This window comes from Erithacus rubecula, assembly GCF_903797595.1.
Source record: "Erithacus rubecula genome assembly, chromosome: 29".
Lineage (NCBI taxonomy): Eukaryota > Metazoa > Chordata > Aves > Passeriformes > Muscicapidae > Erithacus > Erithacus rubecula.
Genome location: NC_136681.1, coordinates 4,154,430 through 4,175,986, shown reverse-complemented (window position 1 = coordinate 4,175,986; position 21,557 = coordinate 4,154,430). Strand labels below are relative to the sequence as shown.

Sequence of the window (21,557 nt, the reverse complement as noted above, 5' to 3'; positions counted from 1 at the left end):
TTCGGGGGGTCCATCCCCGCTCCCGGGGCTGTGACTAACAGGGAAACGCCGGGCGCCGGGCATGCTGAGCCAGGCAGAGCTGTCAGAGGTGTCCAGTGCCACCTCCTGGTGCCAGGGAGATCCCAGCTCCTGCGCTGGGATGGAACTGGACCTGGGATGCTGCAGGGTCTCCCCTACTGGGATCTTTCCTTGGTATTTTGCCTTAAACACCCTGCAATGATGAAATCACTAAATAGAGAGAAGAAATGGACCCCGGGAGTGTTCCCAGTGCAGAACCTCAGACCCGCACTGAGAGTCTGGTGATGCCTGGGGGGCTCATCCCCGACCCTGGTAGCTGACCCTGAGTGCTGGCAGGTCTCGCGTGTCCCCCATTCTCCATGGGCTCATCCTCCCCTGAGGGACACGGTCCCACCCAGCCCGTGCGCTGCTGGCCCGGCCGCAGGAGCCCTGTGCCCATGGGCCACTTCCCAGGCAGTGGAGGGCAGGGTGGGCTGGCTCAGGGAACGCGGGTCCCGCAGGACGGGGGTCCCAGGGAGCAGTGGGGTCCCTGAGGTCCCTGGGGGACCCAGGGAGCGGTGGTCTCGCTGGCAGGGCTGGTGGGCTCGTCTCCAATCAAGATGAAGCGTGCTCAGGTGGGCTGTGGGTGCTGCTGGGGGTGGGAGGGGGTGGTGGGTGCTTTGATGCCCCCTCCACCCCCCACACCTGCACTGTATTGCCAGCCTGCACCTCCCGGGCTCCTCCTTTCCTTTATTAGCAGTCGCTGCGCGGGCAGGGCTCGATGCCCCGTGGGCGCTGCTGTCTCGGGTGTTGGATTTGCTCTGGAGGATGAGCAGCTCGTCTCGCTCATCCCGGTCGCTGTCAGAGGATCGGCCCGCGGCTGTGCTGTGGGGTACGGAGCTGGGAGCCCCAGGACGAGCTGGGGGATGGTGGCTCCGCTCTGCGGGGCAGCGTGTGACTCCCCTTTTCCCGGAGTGTGCACCTGGCAAAGCCTCCCTTCAGTTTTTGGGTGGGGGGAGCACCTTTCTTTTGCTTTTGGGAGGGGACAGCCTGTGCGCGTGCAGACCCTGCCCTGTCCCCAGGCTGCCAGCTGGGCACGGGCGCCCGGAGCTGCGTGGTGGAGGAGGACGATGACTTCTTGGAGCACCTGGTGCTGCTGAGAACGGTGAGAGGCGAGCCCTGGCCGGGGCCCGCCGGAGCTCGGGGCGAGGCTCCTGCCACGGGCTCTGTGCTGCAGATCTGCCTGGGGGCTGACGCCAGGGACGAGCTGCACGTGGTGGCCGTGGATTCCAAAAACGCCTCCGGGGAGCGCAGGCCGGTGCCCATCGCGGCGCTGCGGAGCTCCCTGCTCCCCATGGTAAGGGCAGCCCCGCTCCCCGCCTCTGCCCGGCTGCGGGGGGGTCTCTGGGCAGCGGCCGGGGGTCTCTGAGCTCCGGGTCTTTGCAGATCAGCCTCAAAGGCCTGGAGCTCGTCCCTCCCGTCACCTTCGTGCTGCAGTGTGGGTCCGGGCCAGTCTATCTCAGCGGGCAGCGCGTCACCCGTGAGTGCCGTCAGCCGTGGGGTCACTCGGGGTGCTCCGGGGTCCCCTGGCAGCTCGTGCTCGCCGCTTGCCCGGGGGGGATCGGCCCGGTTGCAGTGCCAGGCTGGGCACGGCGCTCTGTGCCAGCTCCTCCTCTGACGGGGCAGCAGCAGCGTTCCCACTCCCGTGCGGGGTGCGGTTTGCAGCCGGGGGGCTTCACCCCCTGACGGCGGGTCAGGGTTCCCTGCTGCAGCCCTTCCTCTCTTCTCCTTCTTCCTCTTCCTCTCCTCTCCCCAGTGGAAGATGATGTCATGTCTGGAGGAAGATGATGAGGACGGTGACGGAGCTTCTTAGAACGGGGCAGCTCGGAGAAGATTTTGGGGCTGGTGCGGTGGTGGGGGCACCCTGTGGTGGGAGCTGCCCGTGCCACGGGCGGCAGATCTTATTCCAATAGCTTAAAATAAATCAAACTTCCCTGAGCTGAGGTGGGCGCTGAGGATGTGTTTTGGGAGGAGGTTCTGGCCAGTGCGGATTCATGGATGGGTTTTTTCCCCGCTGCTGAAGTCCGTCCCTGAGCAGGGCGGGCTGGCTGTGCGGTTTGGATTCCCCAGCACACATTTGACCACAAGGACCCAAATTTGGATTTTAGGGGGCTGTGGGGATGTGCAATGGAAGCGTGGCTGGAGCGCACCTGGGGGTTTGCAGCACACCGTCTCACACCTCCTGCACATGACTGTACCCCCACACCTGGCCACGCACCTGTCTGCACTCACAGGCATCTGTGCACACCCCTGTGTACGCACCTGAACTCATCTGTACCTACACTTGTGCCTGTACACACCTGTGTACACTCACCTGTACCATCTGTAGTCATTTGTATGCACACCTGTATGCACCTGTGCATGCACACCTGCATACACCTGTAGTCATCTGTACATACAAACCTGTACATACCTGTGCCATACCTGTGCATACACACCTGCACACACCCGTACACACCCATGCGTACATACCTATATACACACCTTTCACATACGACACACCTGTACACACACCTGTACACAACAGTGCATACACAGGTGCACACAAACACACCTGTGCACACACTTATAAACACCTGTACACACCTGTGCATGCGCAGCTGTACACACCTGTTCATACACACCTGCGCACACCTGTACACACTTGTGTGTGCACATCTGTGCCTACCTACACACACCTGTACATACACACCGATACACACGTGTGCATACACACCCATGAGTACATACCTATATACACACCTTTGCATATGGTACACGTGTACACACCCGTGCATACACACGTGCACACAAACACCTGTGCACACCTGCACACACACTTATAAACACCTGTACACACCCGTGCATGAACAGCTGTACATACTGTACATACACACCTGTGCGTGCACACCTGTGCCCACCTGTACATACACACCTGTGCGTGCACCTGTACATACAGTTGCACACACCGATACACACCTGTACATACACACACACGTGCACACCTGTACATGCACACCTGTACATACACACACCTGTACATACACACCTGTACACACACATGCGTGCACATCTGTGCCCACCTATACACACCCGTACATACACACTTGCACACACACCGATATACACCTGTACATACACACACACCTGTGCACACTGTACATACACACCTGTACATGCACACTCGCACACACACCTGTACATGTACACCTGTGCATACTGTACATACACACCTGTACACACCTGTACATGCACACTCGCACACACACCTGTACATGTACACCTGTGCATACTGTACATACACACCTGTACATGCATACTCGCGCACACACACCTATGCACACCTGTGCACGCTGTACATACACACCTGTACACACCTGTACATACACACCTGTACACACCTGTACACACCTGTACATTCACACCTGTGCACACTGTACATACCTGTACATGCACACTCGCACACACACCTGTACATACACACCTGTACACACACATGCGTGCACATCTGTGCCCACCTATACACACCCGTACATACACACTTGCACACACACCGATACACACCTGTACATACACACACACCTGTGCACACTGTACATACACACCTGTACATGCACACTCGCACACACACCTGTACATACACACCTGTTCACACTGTGCATACACACCTGTACATACATGTACACACCTGTACATTCACACCTGTGCACACTGTACATACCTGTACACACCTGTACATGCACACCTGTACACACCTGTACACACCTGCACACCAGGCCCCGCCCCCCGGGCCCGGCCTCCCCGCGCTCTCGCGAGAGGGGCGTGGCTGGGCCGGGCGGGCCGCTCCCGGCGCCGCCGCTCCCGCTCCCGTCCCGCTCCCGTCCCGCTCCCGGCGCCGCCGCTCGCTGCCATGGCGGGCTCGGCCGCGGGCTGGGCGCCCACCCACGTGCGGGTGACGGTGCTGCGGGCGCGGGGGCTGCGCGCCAAGGCGGCGGCGGGCGGCAGCGACGCCTACGCGGTGATGGCGCTGGGCCGCGACAAGTTCCGCACCTCGGTGGCCGAGCGCTGCCGCGGCGAGCCGCTGTGGCGGGAGGAGGCCACCTTCGAGCTGCCCGCCCGCGCCGCCCCGCTGCGCCTCACCGTGCTGCACCGGGCCCTGGCCGGCGCCGACAAGTTCCTGGGCCGCGCCGAGGTGGAGCTGGCGGCGCTGAGGGAGCGCGGCGGGCCCCGGCACACCAGGTGTGTGGGGAGGGGGCGCCCGGCGCCGGGGGGGTCTCAGCGAGGGGGTGCCAGGGGTGCTGTGTCCGGGGGGAGCCGGGGAGAAGGATGGGGTGACCGCTCTGGGGCTAACGGAGGATGGGGAGGAGGTTTTGGGGGGAGATCTCAGCCCCACGGAGGTCAGGGAGAGGGATGAGGGGGATTCTGTGTCCTATAGGAACCGGGGAGAAGGATGGGGTGGCAGCTCCAGGTGTGACAGAGGATGGGGAGGAGGTTTTGGGGGCAGATCTCAGTCCCATGGAGGTCAGGGAGAAGCTTGGAGGTGAACCTGTGTGCCCCACGGAAGTCCAGGAGAGGGATGCCAAGGATTCTTAGTCCCACGGGAACTGGGGAGAAGGATGGGGTGACCACTCTGGGTCTTACAGAGGATGGGGAGGAGGTTTTGGGGGATCTCTCAGCCCCACAGAGGTCAGGGAGAGGGATGAGGGGGATTCTGTGCCTCACAGGGGTCGGGGAGGAAGATGAGGGGTGCCTCTGTGCTCTCCAAGGGGGTGAAGTGCTGTGAGGAGCCCCAGCTCCCCATGGGGTGTCCCTGGAAACCCTTGTGCACTTCAGTCATGTGTGGATCTGGTGGGAGCCCCCCGTGCCCCGTGGGAATGTGTGTGTCCCACAGCCTGGGGGTCACCCTGTGCCCCAGAGGAGAGGGGGGCTCCTGTTCCCCACAGGGACCCCTGAAGCCCCATAAGTGCCCACAGGGGGGTCCCTCCTGGTGAGGGGTGAGCCCCCATATCTGGGGGCCCAGAGAAACCTTCCCCAGCCAGTCCTGCCCGGGCTTGGGTTTGATTTTTAAACGTTTCCGTGTGAGCACTGCCGGTGTCCAGAGGAAGCAGCCAGCCTGAGCCCCGAAACCTGATGCCCTGAGAACGCTGCCTCCTTCCAGCAGGGAGCCAACAACAGCCATTTATTTGTGTTTCCTAACCAACAACGCGTGTCAGGGTGGATAATTCCACGTTCCACGGGCTGACCCCGCTGCTGGCAGCAGGACCCAGCCAGGGCCAGCTCTGTGTCACCTCCTGCTTTGAACACAAGCACGGGGAAGGTGGAACCCAGGGGTGGCTCCCGGGAGGGTTTTACCGGGAGTCAGCAGCCTTGTAATGAGGTGAGTCACCTTCCTCCCGGCTCACCTGAGCCCCGGCGGAGCCGTCCCCTTGTCAAGGCCTAATTAGGCCGTGAGTTCATTAAGGCTGTGTCAGACACTGCTGTGTTTACACTGCACAGCCCCTTGGTCAGCAGAGCTGCCCGTGCCTCGGGCTCCTGGGCGCATTCCTTTGTGTCTGGGCCAAGGAAAACTGAGGGGGGAAAAAAATGAAAATGCAGCTTGGGTACTCCTGGGGAAATTTCTCATGTTTTCAGTTGTCTCCTGCCCTCGGTCTCCTCTTTGAATCCTGTTTTGTTCTTGCTGCCACAGTGATGTGCAGCCATAAAGAGCTAGTTTTATTTGGAAAATAGATGCACGTTGATTGCCAGGTGCTCACTAACACTATAAATGGCACTAATGAGATTTTTAGTGGTTTGGGGGCTGTCAGTCCGTGGTTTCCTTCCAGCCTCTCCCAGGGGTGCTGCTTTCAGCTGGAGCTGAGCTGCCTTTGCTGAACACCGTGTTTGCACGGGATCAATTGTGGCACGGAAGCCCCGTGAGCTCAGGATGCTCCTAGAAACCACAGGCTTGGAACAAAAGTGCCCATTGCTGGCTTGTGTGAAAGCAGAGGGCTTGTGATTCCCTGCAAAGCCTGTGTCTCCTGGTAAAACCCCATCCCTGGGTGCCTTCTAACACCTGCCTGTCGCTCAAGTGTTTGTTTAGAATCACAGAGCCCCAGAATGGACCTTAAAGCCCAGCTTGTTCCACCCCCTGCCCTGGCAGGGACAACTTCCACTGCACCATTGCTCCAAACCTGGCCTTCAGCACTCTGAGGGACTCCTGGATCAGGGCCTCACCACCCTCAGAGGGAAGAATTTCTTCCTCATTTCCCTCTGAAGTGTCTCTAGCAGATTCTTGAATCCATCTCCTTCGGTTATCCCCATTAGTTTTGAATTTTCTCTGGAGCAAATCACCTTTTCCTTTTCTCTTTTGTTGCTTCCAGAATGCCTTTGGAGGTTGAAGTGCAAATTTGATGGCAGGGCACATTTGAATGCTCTGTTTGCTTCCTTTATTTTCCCATTGCAGCTGGTGAGGAGGAGGAAACAAAGCACTTTCCAGGCAGCCTTTGCTGTGGGTTCTGTGGGGTGGGGAATTCTGTGGGGCCATCAACAAACAAAACCATACTGCTGTGGAGTGCTGACAATCGTGTTTGCTGGCTCCAGTGTGGTTTGAGTGTCACAGAGGGGTGGCTGTGGGTGGTGGGATTGTGGTGTGGGATGCCCTGGGTGCTGTGTTAGGGGAGGGAGAGCAGTGCCCTTCCTGCTGGTGCCAGTCAGGAGCCTGCAGGGGTGAGTGCAGATCCCCTGCAGGGCTCTGTGAGCTGGGGCTGGCTCTCTGCTGGTGACTGGGGCTTCCTTGGCTTAGGAGGCATTAAGGAGCTGGAATGAAAGGTATGAGGGTGTGGGACTGTGTGCAGCTCTGAGGCTCCACTTCAAAGCCCTGGCCCCTGCCAGTGTCAGGAGGGGAGATGAAAGGGCAGAGGAGACTGGCTGAGCTGAAACACAGGAATTCCATGTTGTGCTTCTGGTTTTTTCTCCTTTTTCTTAACCCTTCCCGATCTGGGTTTCAAACCAAATCTGAATAACTTTCTGTTTAAGATAAGGAATGTTTTCCTTGGCACCTGGGGCCGTGGCCATGGCGTCACCATGAGATTAAAGGCTTTCTTTTCCTGCACTGTGGGCTGATTTGATTTTTCAGCCACCAGCACCCTCCGTGTTCTCAATTCCTGATGGTTAAAGAACTCTCCTCCTTGTGCAGGTGGTACAAGCTTCACTCCAAGCCAGGCAAGAAGGAAAAGGAGAGAGGGGAGATCGAGGTGGACATCCAGTTCATGAGGAGCAACATGACAGCCAGCATGTTTGACCTGTCCATGAAGGACAAGCCCCGCTCCCCCTTTGGGAAGCTCAAGGAGAAGCTGAAGGGCAAGAGGAGCAGTGGTCTCTCAGACACAGCCTCAGAGATCGTCCCCAGCAGCTCCCACTCCCCTGCTGACAGCGAGGATGAGGCAGCTGAGAAGGAGAAGAAGAAGTCCAAGCTGAAAGCGCTGTTCTCCAAGCCTGGCCTGCACAAGACATCCCTGTCCCAGTCGCTGTCAGTGCTGCCCACCCTGCAGCCCCCCACCCCCCGGGTTCGCCTGCGCCCCACTGATTTCCAGCCACAGTGGGATGAGGAGGAGGCTGACACCTCTCCTGCCTCACAACGTGAGTGATGGCACAGAGCCTTCCCCAAAGGGTTGTTTATACTTTGCACTGGGTAAATTCTTCTTTCTGAACAAATCCACAGAAAAGGTTGTTCTTGCATCTTGAATTTCTCCCTGTTTGTTGTTTTTTTTTTCCAGGATCCTTTGAAAATGCTCTGGAAGAGAAGCCAGCTCCCTCTCCTCTGTTCAGATCTCGTAAACCAGCCTTTTTGGACAGTAGGCAGCTAAGCCAAGGAACCACTAACCACACCAAAAAGGAAGGGCTCTCCTTGTTCAGTGGCCTCAAATCCAAAAACGATCCCGTGTCCAAGTCTAGTCTGTGCATCAATGGCAGCCACGTTTATATGGAAGAGACCACGAGGAAGGACAAGACTCCAGCCTCCTCCCCCTCTCCTCACCTCAGGAGGAAGCAGCACTTTGCTTCAGAGGAGAACCTGTCCTCCAGGTCCACTAAATCACCTGAAGAGGTGGGGAGAACCTCTTCTGGTCAGGCTTTCTCTGGCTCCACATCCTTGGAGACCTTCAAATCCATGACTTTGCCATCGTACAAACTGCTGAGCAGTGAGGAGCAGCAGGACACCAGCCTTCCACCAAGCACTGAGGCTGCCAGAGACACCAAAAAACCAGAGCACAGAAAGTCTGCCTTGCTCTCCCTGGTCACTGGCAAGAAGGAAACAGTGAAGACCAGTGATGCTGAGATTGTTCCTGACAGAACCCTGCAGAGTGAGGAGAATGCAGTTGAAGAAGAGAAGAGTGAAGAGGAGGCCAAATGCCCTGAAGACCCCGGGGATTTGGGCAGAGGGAGCCCCTCAGGAGATGCTCCCCATGTGGAGGAGGCTGTCACAAACAAACAGCTCAGCCCCTGTGAGGAGGAACAGAAACCTGAGAAAGCTGCTCCAGCCAAGACCAAAGCTGTGAAACCCAGGTGAGTCCCAGCTGCTGGCAGGGCAGGATGGGCAGTGGTGGTGGCAGGGGGCAGTGGGCTGTGTCCTGCCACACCTGCTCAGGTGCTGCTCTCTGGGTTTTGTGCTGGTGTGGGATGCTTTGATAGCAAATAACAACTCCAGGTTCTTCCTCAGTGTGAAAAGGAGATGCATGTAGGGATGCTCCTTGTAAGTGATGCTGAAATAGTGGTTCTGTAGTGCAGGCACCTGTGCAGGTACTGAAGGGGTGATTTTCTTGCTGGATCTCTTGCACAAACTAACTCTGTCTGAGCTGTGTGGCTGCAGCCTCCCCAGGGTCTGAAATGCCCCTTCTAACATCCCTGCTTTCCTCTTCCCTACTTGGCTCTGGCTTTCCAGAGGGCAGCCTGGAGCCCTTCTGCTTTTGGCATCGTTCACAGCACCACAGAGGGGTTTGGTGTGGATTTGTACACAAGGCATTTTTCAGAAATTCTGCTCCTTTATCCTTCACACACGTATATAGATAAATTGTGTTTGGGGTTTTATGTATATATAGGTGTGCCCTACTAATAAGGCTGTGTTTTGTGTGTGTCCCTAACTCCTCATTTTCAGTGCTTCTCAAGTTTAAGTTTCTTGCCTGTGCAGTGTTTTACATACTAATAAACCTGCTTGGGGTGCAGAGGGACAGTGCTTAAAGCAGCCAAAGCTGTGCAGCAGAAAGCTCTGACATAAGCCCAGTGCTTGGAAAAGGTGCAGTTAAGGATGTAAAGTCTCACAGACACAGGGACCTCCCTCTGAGGTCTCTTTAGAGCACAGCTCATCTCCAGTGGCAGAGCTGGTGGAGGCTGCTGCTGAAGCTTCTCTGTTCCTGCCTCGTGTTGCATCTGCAAGTGACATGCGAGTTTTTTGTCCCTTTTTGCAGACTGGGCCTGTCTCCAGAGGAGGAACCCAAAGCCACGCTTCCTACTCTTGCACCTGCCCCCCTCCCTGCTCTCCTCTCTGTGCCCCGTGCCAGCAGTGCAAATAATCCTTTTGTTTCTCAAGTGGGGCAGAGAGTCCAGGGGCCAGGCTCTGAAAACACCACCAGTTCTGCCTCTCTCACTTCTCCTGTTGCTGCAGGGCTTTGGAATGACAAGAACCCCTTTGCTCCTGAGTGGGACAGGGCATCCAGAGCCCGTTTCCCTTCACCCCATCATCCTGCAGCCTCTCTTCCCAAAGTGTCTCTTCCTGGGCAGGTCCCTGCTAGGGCCAATAATCCTTTTGCTGCTGACTGGGGGCAGGCTGCTGAGGGCTCTGGCACGGAGCCTTGCCAGGATCTCTGTGGCTCAGCCACACCTCCTGTCCCCTCTGGCTCTGGTTTCAATGGCAATAATCCCTTTGTGTCCCAGCCTGGGGCACAGGCAGTGCCAGCTTTCCAGGCTGTCTCTGGTTCTTCCCCTGCCTGCCTGCCTGGTGGGGAGCACTGCTCCTCTGCAGGACACCCTGCTCCTGGTGCTTCAGGGGACTCTGTGGATGTGGCTTTAGCCAGTGGTGTCACAGCTGTGCCACACTCTCTTGGCACCTTGTCTGACTCCCCTTCTGGCCCCCCTGGGCTGGCTCCAGAGCCCCACTGTGGTTCTGCCCAGCTTCAGCCCGAGGATTCTTTGCAAAGCAGCAAGGCAGGCACTGGGAAATCTGTGTCCTTTGTCCTGGGGGGATGGCAGGGTGTCCCATCAGGTGATGTAGGTTTGGGTGGGCAGGAAGGTGGAGAGCAGCACCTGGATTCCAGTGGGAGGTTACAGGTGGCAGCAGGGGAGCGAGCAGGGTTTGGGGGTGAGCTGGGAGCAGGGGGTGACCCAGAGCTCCCTGGGGACAGCACACATCCCAGCTGGAGCAGTGGTGGAACAGCCCTGCAGGTCACTGGTGTGAGCACTGAGCCCTGCACAAAGGGTGACAGAGGTTTTGTGTCCCATGAGAGCAGGCTCAGGGAGGAGCAGGAGAGCCGTGGCACAGAGCAGTGGGCAGAGTGTGTGCCCATGGCAGAGCCCCAGGCAGCCCCACCTGCTGCAAATGGGGCACCTGCCCAGGCCCAGCCACGCCCCAGAGCCTGCACCGTGTCCCCTGGGGAGGGGGATCCAGGGGGGGCTGGCAGCCAGCTCCTTGTGCCCCCAAAGGCAGCCCCACGAGTGGCTGTGCTGCTGAGGACAGCCCCAGTGCCTTCCCAGGCTGGGCTGAGGGCTGATGCTCCAGGAGCTGTGAAACCCACAGCCCCCAGGGATGGCAGCTCCCAGCTCTCAGCTGCTCAGGGTGGCTCCTTGGAGGCTGTCACCCCTGCAGTGACAGCCAGAGGTGGCAGCAGTGGCAGGCCTGCAGAGGAGGGTGATGGTTTCCCTGGCAGTGCCCCAGCTCCCAGCTCTGCCATTCCTGTGCCAGGGCTCCGGGGCTCGGCGCTCGCCGTGATCCCGGAGGGAGGCTCTGATGATGAGCTGCTGGGGGGCTGCCAGGGGAGCCCTGGGGGCACTGCAGGGGACACAGGTGTTCTGGGGGATGGAGAGCAGCCCCCAGGTGTGCATGGAGAGCAGAGAGAGCTCTGTGCTGGCCAGGCTGGCCCGGGAGGAGGAGGAGGAGGAGGAGGAGGAGGAGCTGTTCCTGGTGCTGGGCAGGCAGGGAGTGTGGCTGCCCTGGGGGCTGCCAGGGGCTGTGTGCAGGGAGCTGCCTCAGCCTCAGCTGTGGGGCCCCATCCCAGGGAGTGGGACAGTCATTCTGAGAAACAGCAGCTGCAGAGGAGTGCAGGTGTTGAGGGGTGTGCAGACTGTGACTTCTCTGAGCCTTCTGCTTTCTCTTCCTCCCTGTCAAGTCCTTGCCAGCCCCACTGCTGCTCTCCTTCCCCTCTCCCTGACCCCCTGAGGAGTAGAGCAGAGTCTCCAGCAGCCGAGGGCTTCGCAGATAAAGCAGGAGATTCGGGCAAGAAGAAGCTGCTGCAGGCCCGGGTTTCACCCTCTGAAACCTTCCCTAGGCACCCCCCACGGGGTGTCACTGCCCAGCACAGGTGAGACTGTGGGTCACAGCAGCTTCCTCTGCAGCTGGGAGCTTTGCTTTGCCCTGGGTGCAGATCTGTCCCTGCAGCTGCTGCACCTGGCCAGGCTGCTGTCACCCAGTGTGGGGCTGCTGCTGGCTGCAGGAGGGTCTGTGCAGCTCCTGGGGTGCCAAGGGCAGCAGCTGCTCAGCACAGCTCTTTGGGGAGCCCTTAGGGAAAGTGCAGGTGGAGTGGAGTCACTGCATCCCACTGGCCTGGGCCTGAGCTGTTTGTTTAAACTGGGAGAATGGGGACCCTGGGAGAGGGGGATGCTCCATTCCCACCACAGCTGGGACTGACCTGCCAGCCCTGGAGACTTCACCTGCAGAGCTCTGCCTGGGCTCTAGGGCACCTCTGGGCCAGCATTTGCTGAAATAGAAGGAAAACTTTCTTCCTGTGTTAAAATTGGTGCTCTAAGTCCTGCCCAGGCAAATAATGTCAGCACTTCCTCACAGCTTGTGGTGTCAGTTCAGGCTAGACAAGGCCTAACACTTGTCACAGGACAGCAGAAGTATTTGATATGTTGTAAGATCACAAATATGTTGTGATTGGGAAAGCCAGGCTGAAATACCAGTTCCTGAGGGATCAGAGTAGCTGCCCTGTGTGCTGTCTCCTCGTGTAGCCTGACCTGGCTTTTCTTCCATGACACACAGGATGTATTTCCCTTCCTGCTGCTGCTTTATCTCCAATGCCTGAAGTCAGTAAAGATAGTAGAGAGCTGGAAAATACTTACAAACCCCTGTGGCTTAGAAATACCTCATCTTCCTGAAGCTAAATCTCTTTTCTCTCAGGAGATAGAGCAGGGAGGGAACTGACCCCAATTTCTTGCTGTATTTTTTCTTAGTCTAAAGATCTGTGTCATGCTGCTGTTACATCTTCTGCTTCAACAACAGGAACCTTTTTTTTCCTGTTGCAGACTCCATCCTGTGAAGCCAATGAATGCCATGGCAAACAAGCCTCAGAGCAAGAGCCTGAATGTCATCAGCACCATGAATGAAAAGCTGCTGGAAATGAGTGTGAAGGTATGGAGTGGCACTTGCACTGCCCAAGCTTTGATTTAATTGAAGAGTTTGTGTGTTCCAGATAGCTGGGACATGAACTTCCTTTTGGTCAGCCCCCAAGCATGGGAACAGTCCTTAAATTCCTGTTTTCCTGCAGACTGCTCTGTAATAGAGCTGGGACTGGTGTTCTGTGGAGGTTCTCAGGCACAGCCACTTCTTTGGAGCACAGTCATGCCCTGGGATCAGCAGTGGGGCTGAGAGGAGCTTTCAGCATAATCCTGGCCTCAAGAGACACCTCCAGGCTTGAGGCACAGCTTACCTTCCACACTGACCCAAAAGCCTGGGAGCATCCCTGGGCCAGCAGGAAGAGAATCCAGAAAATCCTGGGTCCCCTTACTGTGTGTCAGGGTACCTTGGGGAAATAGAGGAGTTAGAACTGAAATAACAGCAGTGCCTCCTTCTGGTGTGAGGGGAGAGGAGAGAGCTGAGTGACTCAAACTGGTTCAAGGGGGTTGAGAACTTGCAGTGGGTGTTGTGATTGCAGCTGAACTGTGTGTGGTGCCCCAGAGGAGCCTCAGTGCTCACACACTCCCTGCCTGGCCAGCTGCAGGAATCAGCAGAGGCTGCTCTCAATGCTGCTTGAGGGTTAAAACCAGACTTTTCAAAGAAACAGGAAAAGCAGCAAAGGCCTGGGTGGGTGTTTCTTGCTGTTTAGCCTGAATCTGGCTTTACCAGTGTGCATTGAGCAGCTGGGGAAGCTTGAGCAGGTTTGTTTAGCAGCAGCTGTCACAGTGCTGCTCTGTGGTTGTGCTGCTGCTTTGGACTGTGCTGTGCCTGCTCTGACCCTCCCTCCCTCCCTCCCTTCCCCAGAAGTACAGCCCCTCAGACCCTGCCTATGCCTATGCCCAGCTGACCCAGGATGAGCTGATCCAGCTGGTGCTGAGGCAGAAGGACACCATCAGCAGGAAGGAGCTGCAGGTGAGGGAGCTGGAGGATTACATTGACAACCTGCTGGTCAGGGTGATGGAGGAGACCCCCAACATCCTGCGTGTCCCTGGGGCTGCCAGCAGGAAGGCTGGCAAGATGTGAGCCTGGGGAACAAGGACTGAGCTCCCCCAGAGGAGGGTGAGCAGCTGCTCTGGAGCAGGTGCTTGTGCTGCTCACAGAAAATCACCTTTTTCCTGTTTCTGCCCTGAGCAACCCTGGCATTGATTCACAGCTCCATCGGGTGTTGGCATGAAGTCACCTTATCATATTTATTTTTTGTTTTCTTCCCATTATTTGGGAAGGTCAGGCATTAACCCAAAGGCTGGTTGTGATGGGAAGGAGGAGGGTTTTTGATGTGTTTTGCTTCCCAGCAAGGCACTGATGATCCTTTAGGAAGATTTTTTTTAATGGTTTTGTTTTTTAGCAGCTTTGTTAGATCAATTACTTTTCTTCTCTCATCTGAAGTTGTAGTGCAATATAAATCCTTGTAGAGCTTGAGGATTTGAGTGTTTTTAACATAACAATTAACTACACTGGAGAAGTCCAAAGATGTCCCAGCTTCAGGCCTGGGCTGTAATTTAAAAGGAATTAATTTGCTGAAAGTTGAGCATAAACTGACCAAATCTCAGTTCATCTCATCAAGTGGACATTCCCAAGGGAGAGTTCACAGCTTTTCTGGAGCAGGAGCCCTTGAGGCTCCTGGTACTTTTCTGCCATAGGAATGGCACCAATGGGGCCAAGGGTACATTTTAGCTCCAGTTGTTCTCCTGGTGTCTCAGTTTCTGCTCTGTGCCCTGGAGCAGGGCTGCCTCCCACACCTGTGGGATTCTGTGCCCATTTCCCTCTGACATTCATTCAGGACACAGAAATGCTTTGGCTGCTGGAGCTGGGCTGACCTTTGCAAGGTGAGCAGTTTGCAGAAAGTGCTTTTTGTCATTGCAGAGAGGGGAGGGAGCCCTGGGGCTCCTGCTGCTCACACAATTGCCTGTGTGGCTGAGGCTGTGCTGGGCAGCCCAGCCCTGCCTGGGCTCTCTGTGGCTCCAGGGATCTTCTCCCCACCCTGGCAGAGCAGGAAGCAAAGGACCAAAGCTGAAAGCTTGCCAGCCTTAATTGATGGAAACAAACACTCCTGCCTGTGGAAACTGTTGGGTTGTTGGGTCACTCCTGGCTGGGGGTGAGTTTCTAACTCAGCTTTTCCACAGCAAAGCACTTTATTGAGGGCCTGGAGCAGCTGTGAGCAGTCTGCCTACAATTGTCATAAACCACTGGAAACTACTGGAAATCTCAAATACTCTATTTTGGAGTGAGGAGCAGTTTAATATGTTTGCATGGAGATGCAAACACTTATTATAAAAATCCAAAAAAAAATGCTGTTAATGACATTTTTTATTCCTGCTACCAAAGTCTGGAGCTTTGCAGGCAGAGCTGTCCCTGATGGGCAGCCTGGCCCCAAACAAGCCTTAGGAGCTGAGCCTTGCAGGACTTCAGGTGCTCTGATCTGAGTGTTATTTGAGCAGGGAGGGCATTCTCTGCCTTTCCCTGTCCTCCCTGCTCTGGAACCTTGGTGGTGCTGCTGTTTCATGCTGAGTGCTGCTGCTTGGCTTTGCTGGAGCTGCTGCTGCCTCTGTGCCTTCTGAGTGAGGAAGATGAAGGATTGATTTGTTTCCTCCTCCTGCCTCTGCAGATCTCTGGGCAGAGGCTCCTGTACCTCACTGATCAACTTGTATTTCAGATTTTTCTGCTGGGAAGAGCGACCTGCACAGAACCAAAGCAATAAATGATTTGTGCTCTTAGCAGAGATGAACCTTTAACACTTGGAGCAGCCTCCCCTGGCTGGGGGAGCCTTTTTGAGCTGCTTCCAGCTGTGGCTGTTGGTGGCTCTCGTTCTTCCCTCCCTTGGGTGGCTGCAAAAGCATCACCCAAACCTTGTAGCTCATTTTTATTGGCAATAATTGTTAAAAACTTCCTTTGGGAGGGGACTGGCATTTACACCCTCAAGGGCCTTAAGAATCAAATCCGTTGTTTTATTTCTGAAGGATCTCAATGCATGTTCCCAGTTTGTACTCTCTGCTTTTAGCCCAGGTACTGTTTGTTTTTAAACACTTCTGGTTTTATGGAACACTAAAATAAACACATTTTAAACCCAGCATTCTGATCACTGTGTACATTGATCTTAGCCAAGCATGAATTATTGTCATTTTCATCAGGTCCCCCAAACATCCTTTCTCATGATTCTTGTTACGGTTAAACAATAATTATATTCAATCACCAAACAACCATTATATTTAACAATTGTACTATTTATCATATGATGATTATGCAGGTGCAGACAAAGCTCAACGTTCATTCCCAGGGCCTGGTTCCCTTTCCCAGCCCTACCTTTCCTCCCACCCCTGATTCTGTTGTGTACAATTCCCATGTTTTAGAAACATTTTATCCCTACACTGTCCCCACCGTGCCCGCGGGAGAGAGAGGGGAGCGCTGCTGGCAGCACTGGGCTCAGACTGGCTCCCCGCAGTGCCCTGCGCCTCCGCAGCGCGGGGTTCCCCGCCGAGGAGGGCGCCTTGTCCCCTCGGTGCCGCTCCCGGTGCCGCTCCCGGTGCCGGTGCCGCTCCCGGTGCCGCTCCCGGTCCCGGTGCCGCTCCCGGTCCCGGGGCCGCTCCCGGTCCCGGGGCCGCTCCCGGGGCCGCTCGAGCATCCCCCCGGAACCGGCGGCGGCGGAACGCAGAGTGCGGGGGCGGCGCCCGGCCGGGCGAGAATCGGGACGGACCGCGGGCTGCGCCGCCATTGGTGGGCTCGGGCCTGGCCGTGCCGCTATTGGTGGGTTCAGCCCGTGTTACTATTGGTGGGTTTAGGCCGTGCCGCTATTGGTGGGTTCAGGCCCGACCGTGCCGCCATTGGTGGGTTCAGGCGGCGCTGCCATTGGTGGGTTCAACCCGTGTCGCCATTGGTGCGCTCGGGCCTGGCCGCGCCGCCATTGGCTGTTGGCGGCGCTCCCGCCCCGCCTCCCCCGGCGCTGTCCCGCCATGGCGGCGCGGGGCAGCTGCCCCGAGTGCGGCTCGGGCTCGCTGGTGGAGGACGCGCACTACGCGCAGCAGCAGCTGGTGTGCTCCGCCTGCGGCTGCGTGCTGTCCGAGGGGCTGCTCACCACCACCTACAGCGACGAGGAGCATCTGCGGGGTGCGCCCCCCTCCCTCCATCCCCCGGACACCTGCAGGGTTTAGGCTTAGAGCCGGCGATGAGCTTTACATTTAAACCGTGGAATCTCTTATTGTTAAAAGAGATACTAAAATCTCTCTTAAAGAGCTTTAAGTGCCCCGAGCAGCCCCGAGGCCGTTGCCGGGCTCTGGCTGCAGGGAATCCCTGGCTCGGAGCACGCTAAACAATTAAACCCCTTAAACAACCGGAACAGTTCTGGTTGTTGGAGTCCGGTTCTGCGGGCGTCTGGTCGCCCCAGATGCAAGCGTGTGTTTCCCGGATTCCTGCAGGACTGACCGATCCACCCCTCTTTTCCAGAGGTGGCCTATTCCCAGAGCACTGGCCAGAAGGAGCAGCTGAGCCGCTGCCTGCAGCGAGGTAAGAGCGCTTCCATCCCCCGCTCCGCTTTGTTTAACTCGTTTCTAGCGGTGGAAAAGTGTCGCAGCCCTCTGGGCGCCGAGCGGAGCCGGGGGAGCTCCGAGGGAGCTCTCGGGGGGCCGGGATGTTCCGGTGCGGTCTGTGCCCTGCCGGGGCTCTGCGGGAAATCCCGAGCCGTGCCGTTCCCGCAGGGAGCCGGCGGGTGCAGGACCTGTGCAAGGTGCTGCAGCTCCCGGCGGCGTTCGAGGAGACGGCCGTGTCCTACCTGCGGCGGGCTCTGCAGCATCCCGCCTTCCGCCTGCTCAGCCGGGAGAAGAAGGAGCTGCTGGGCGGCTGCTGCGTGCTGGTGACCTGCCGCCAGCGCAGCTGGCCCCTGACCATGGGCACCGTCTGCTCCCTGCTCTACGCCAGGCACGACCTGTTCGCCGGCGTCTACCTGAGCCTGCAGAAGGAGCTGGGGCTCTCGGTGCCCGCCCTGAGCCTGGCAGACCTGGTGACAACGCACCTCAACAGGTGACTGCAGCGCCTTGGCAGCCCTGCCTGGGTGAGGCTGAGCTGTGGCGTGGGTGCTCAGGCTGGGATGGCGTTTGTTACACCTGGGCTGTGATTTTCACTGTTTGGGGAGGGCAGAGAGGAGCTCAGGGAGGCACCATGAATCACAGAGTCCCAGAGCTCTGAGGCCATCGAGTCCAACCCCTGCCCAATGCCCACCTTGTCACCCAGCCCAGAGTGTCACCTCCAGGGACAGGGGCTCCACCACCTCCCTGGCAGCAATTCCCGAGGAGCCTTTCCACAGAGCAGTTCCTCCTGATGTCCATGAGCAGAGCCATGGCAGCAGCAGCCCTTTGTCCCCAAGCCTCCCCCCGACCGTGGCTCTTTGCTCCCGCAGCTTCCAGCTGCTCCAGCCCGCGGCCGACGTCCCTGCAGCGTTCCTGGAGGACAAGGAGCAGCTGCTGGCCCGGACCGTGGCCATTGTGGAGCTGGCCAGCCAGGCGTGGCTGGTGACGGGCCGGCACCCCGTGCCCATCGTCACGGCCGCCGCCTTCCTGGCCTGGCAGTCGCTGCGGCCCGGCCCGCGCCTCTGCTGCCCCTTGGCGCGGTTCTGCCGCCTGGCCGGGGTGGATCTGCCTCCCCCTGCCCACCTCAGGCTGAAGGAGCTGCTGGAGATCCTGCAGGGAATGGCCTCCCAGCTCTCCTGGCTGCGCGGCTTCCCCTTGGACAGGAAGGTGGTGGTGAAGCATCTCGGGGAGCTGCTGCAGCACCGCCTGTTCCTGCTGAAAAACGCCTTCAGCCAGCACGGGGAGGAGCAGCAGGACACGGCCCCGGGCCAGGGCTGCCCCAGCCAGGGCTCTGTGGGCTCGGGCTCCCCGGATAAGGACTGCCTGGAAGAGGGATCCCTGGATAAAGGCTCTGCAGATAAGGAATCCTCATGCCAGGGCTCTGTGGGCTCGGGCTCCCCAGATAAGGACTGCCTGGAAGAGGGATCCCTGGATAAGGGGTCCCCAGACCAGGGCTCCCTGGATAAGGACTCTCTGGATAAAGGCTCCCCAGATAAAGGATCCTCATCCCAGGGCTCTGTGGGCTCAAGCTCCCTGGATAAGGACTCCCTAGGTAAGGATTCTGTGGATAAAGGCTCCCCAGATGAGGGATCCTCATCCCAGGGCTCTGTGGGCCTGATCTCCCTGGATAAGGACTCCTGCAGTACGGGCTCCCTGAATAAAGGCAGTGCAGACAAGGGCTCCCCAGGCCAGGGCCCCCCCAGCTCTCCTGCAGGAGCACAGCAGCAGCGCCGTCCCTGGGCAGGGCCAGCCCGGCCTGGGGGTCCCCGGAGGCCCCTGCTGCCCCCCTGCCTCCTGCAGCCCAGGAAGAGGCCGCGCTCGGCCCCGAGCGCCGCGGCCGCCACGGGCGACGAGCCCATCTCGGACAGCGAGCTGGAGCAGTACCTGCGCAGCCCCGAGGAGATCCGTGCCCTCAGCAGGGCCAGGGCCTGCCTGGGGGTCTGCCAGGACCACCAGGGACAGTGACCGTGCTGCAGGAACTCGCCCACACTGTGGTGATGGGAAGGAGCAGCTCCTTAGTGTGCTGGACCAAAGTGGGGCTTTTTATGGAGGGACGGCTTCAGGTCATGGTTCATTTCTGTTACAAATAAATAAAACTGCAGCTGACAGGTTTTCCTTGGACTCCTCATTCTTCAGCAGGCCAGGGTGTATTTGAATGTGAAATCTGAGAAATTACAGTAGGTCTTGGCAGATTGGCATATCTTTAATATATTAAACAAAACATATCTGCTAGAAACATTCTATTCATATAAAAATGCAAAAAGACCCCTTTAAAGACATTTCTTTGGCATATTTCCCTCCCCTCCCCCCGGATATTGCAGGAAGCTCTGTTGATATGTCATTCGCTTGTAAACACACAAAACAAAGTGTAATTAAGAATACAAAGCTTTTTCTCTAATACTGTCACAATGCAGCAAGCAATAGAACCACGGGGCATCAGCCAGGCTGGGGAGGCTGCAGCAGCTGCAGGAAGGGTTTGAACTGTGTTAAATACCAGGGACAGTGAAATATTCAAACATTTGACTGGGCAGAGAAGCCGAGGCAGGCAGGGAGTGGCAGGTTAAGCCCAGGGGTGCCCCAGCCCTGTGGGGTGAGACCAATCTCCACTAAGTGCTTTTTCCTCCCCTGGCTCATGGCCCTGCCAGCCCCACGGCCCCTCGGAGGTAGCTGTGTTATTAAACTCACTTGCAGGTGGGGGAAACTGAGGCAGGGGAGGCTGGGAAGGGCAGGGGAGGCACCAGGCTCCCACCTTCCTCCTCTGCTTTGCTGCAGCCTGGCTGTTCTACCTGTGTGCTGGGAAAAAGGGGAAGCTTGTTTTTCAATGGGAACATTAAGTGCTTGTCCAGGTTCCAGCCCTTTGTCTGAGGAAGGTCCCCAGTTTCTTGGCATCATCCCAGGAATGGTCCCTGCTCCCCAGAATGGTCTCTGCCTTCCTAAGAGCAAACCTAGGTATTTCTGAGCTTGAGCACCTGGAGTAAGGACACAGAGCTGCTCTGGGCCTCTCCCACGTTTTGGTTCTTTGGTGCTTTGGCACAGAGGGTCAGTCCTGGCTCTGGCAGCAGCACAGGTCTGCCAGCCCACCCCACTGCATGGCTTGAGCCTCTGAGGGCCTGGGAGCATTTTCTGGCTGTGATTTTAGTGTCTGGAGCCTGTTTTGGTCGTTACTTTAGTGTCTGGCATCAAAGCAGTGCAGACAATCACCTCACCTTGGAGCTGAGGCTCCTCTTACCTTGTGCTTGGCTTTGCAATATGGCTTTGGCACCATGCAGCCCCCGGGGCTGACAGGCAGGAACGTTCCAGAGGGAGCAGCTGCTCTCCAGAGGCAGAGCTCAGCCTGAATGTTCCAGAGGGAGCAGCTGCTCTCCAGAGGCAGAGCTCAGCCTGAATGTTCCAGAGGGAGCAGCTGCTCTCCAGAGGCAGAGCTCAGCCTGAGTGTTCCAGAGGGAGCAGCTGCTCTCCAGAGGCAGAGCTCAGCCTGACCATTCCAGAGGGAGCAGCTGCTCTCCAGAGGCAGAGAGCTCAGCCTGACCATTCCAGAGGGAGCAGCTGCTCTCCAGAGGCAGAGCTCAGCCTGAATGTTCCAGAGGGAGCAGCTGCTCTCCAGAGGCAGAGTGCTCAGCCTGAGTGTTCCAGAGGGAGCAGCTGCTCTCCAGAGGCAGAGCTCAGCCTGACCATTCCAGAGGGAGCAGCTGCTCTCCAGAGGCAGAGCTCAGCCTGAGTGTTCCAGAGGGAGCAGCTGCTCTCCAGAGGCAGAGCTCAGCCTGACCATTCCAGAGGGAGCAGCTGCTCTCCAGAGGCAGAGAGCTCAGCCTGAATGTTCCAGAGGGAGCAGCTGCTCTCCAGAGGCAGAGTGCTCAGCCTGAATGTTCCAGAGGGAGCAGCTGCTCTCCAGAGGCAGAGCTCAGCCTGAATGTTCCAGAGGGAGCAGCTGCTCTCCAGAGGCAGAGCTCAGCCTGACCATTCCAGAGGGAGCAGCTGCTCTCCAGAGGCAGAGTGCTCAGCCTGACCATTCCAGAGGGAGCAGCTGCTCTCCAGAGGCAGAGAGCTCAGCCTGAATGTTCCAGAGGGAGCAGCTGCTCTCCAGAGGCAGAGCTCAGCCTGACCATTCCAGAGGGAGCAGCTGCTCTCCAGAGGCAGAGTGCTCAGCCTGAATGTTCCAGAGGGAGCAGCTGCTCTCCAGAGGCAGAGCTCAGCCTGAATGTTCCAGAGGGAGCAGCTGCTCTCCAGAGGCAGAGTGCTCAGCCTGGGGCCGCGGTGCCTGGATGTGAAGGGCACTTGGAGTGGTCCCTCAGCGGGGACATTGCAGTCGTGGCACGAGCGGGCAG

At 57.7% G+C, this 21,557-nt stretch overlaps 4 protein-coding genes across 4 annotated transcripts in view; 3 read left to right on the top strand and 1 right to left on the bottom strand.

Annotated features, from left to right (window-relative positions):
- ASH2L (ASH2 like, histone lysine methyltransferase complex subunit) overlaps positions 1–21,557 on the bottom strand; it is a 126,470-nt gene that overhangs the window by 34,009 nt on the left and 70,904 nt on the right. The gene's annotated exons all lie outside the window — the stretch shown is intronic.
- LOC306813511 (nucleoplasmin-like) lies at positions 327–1,743 on the top strand (the record flags this gene model as incomplete). The annotated part of the gene is made up of 6 exons (XM_079328981.1): positions 327–542; positions 580–632; positions 755–889; positions 1,080–1,162; positions 1,235–1,354; positions 1,444–1,743. The coding sequence occupies exons 3-6, from the start codon at positions 826–828 to the stop codon at positions 1,741–1,743; spliced, it is 567 nt and encodes a 188-aa protein (XP_079185107.1). The 5' UTR covers positions 327–542; positions 580–632; positions 755–825.
- RAB11FIP1 (RAB11 family interacting protein 1) lies at positions 3,896–14,496 on the top strand. The gene is made up of 5 exons (XM_079328811.1): positions 3,896–4,275; positions 7,211–7,653; positions 7,791–8,577; positions 12,526–12,631; positions 13,481–14,496. Exons 1-5 carry the CDS (start codon positions 3,947–3,949, stop codon positions 13,697–13,699), a joined length of 1,884 nt encoding a protein of 627 aa, XP_079184937.1. The 5' UTR covers positions 3,896–3,946; the 3' UTR covers positions 13,700–14,496.
- On the top strand, positions 16,603–19,197 carry BRF2 (BRF2 general transcription factor IIIB subunit; the record flags this gene model as incomplete). The annotated part of the gene is made up of 4 exons (XM_079328980.1): positions 16,603–16,777; positions 17,114–17,173; positions 17,365–17,686; positions 18,063–19,197. The coding sequence occupies exons 1-4, from the start codon at positions 16,624–16,626 to the stop codon at positions 19,195–19,197; spliced, it is 1,671 nt and encodes a 556-aa protein (XP_079185106.1). The 5' UTR covers positions 16,603–16,623.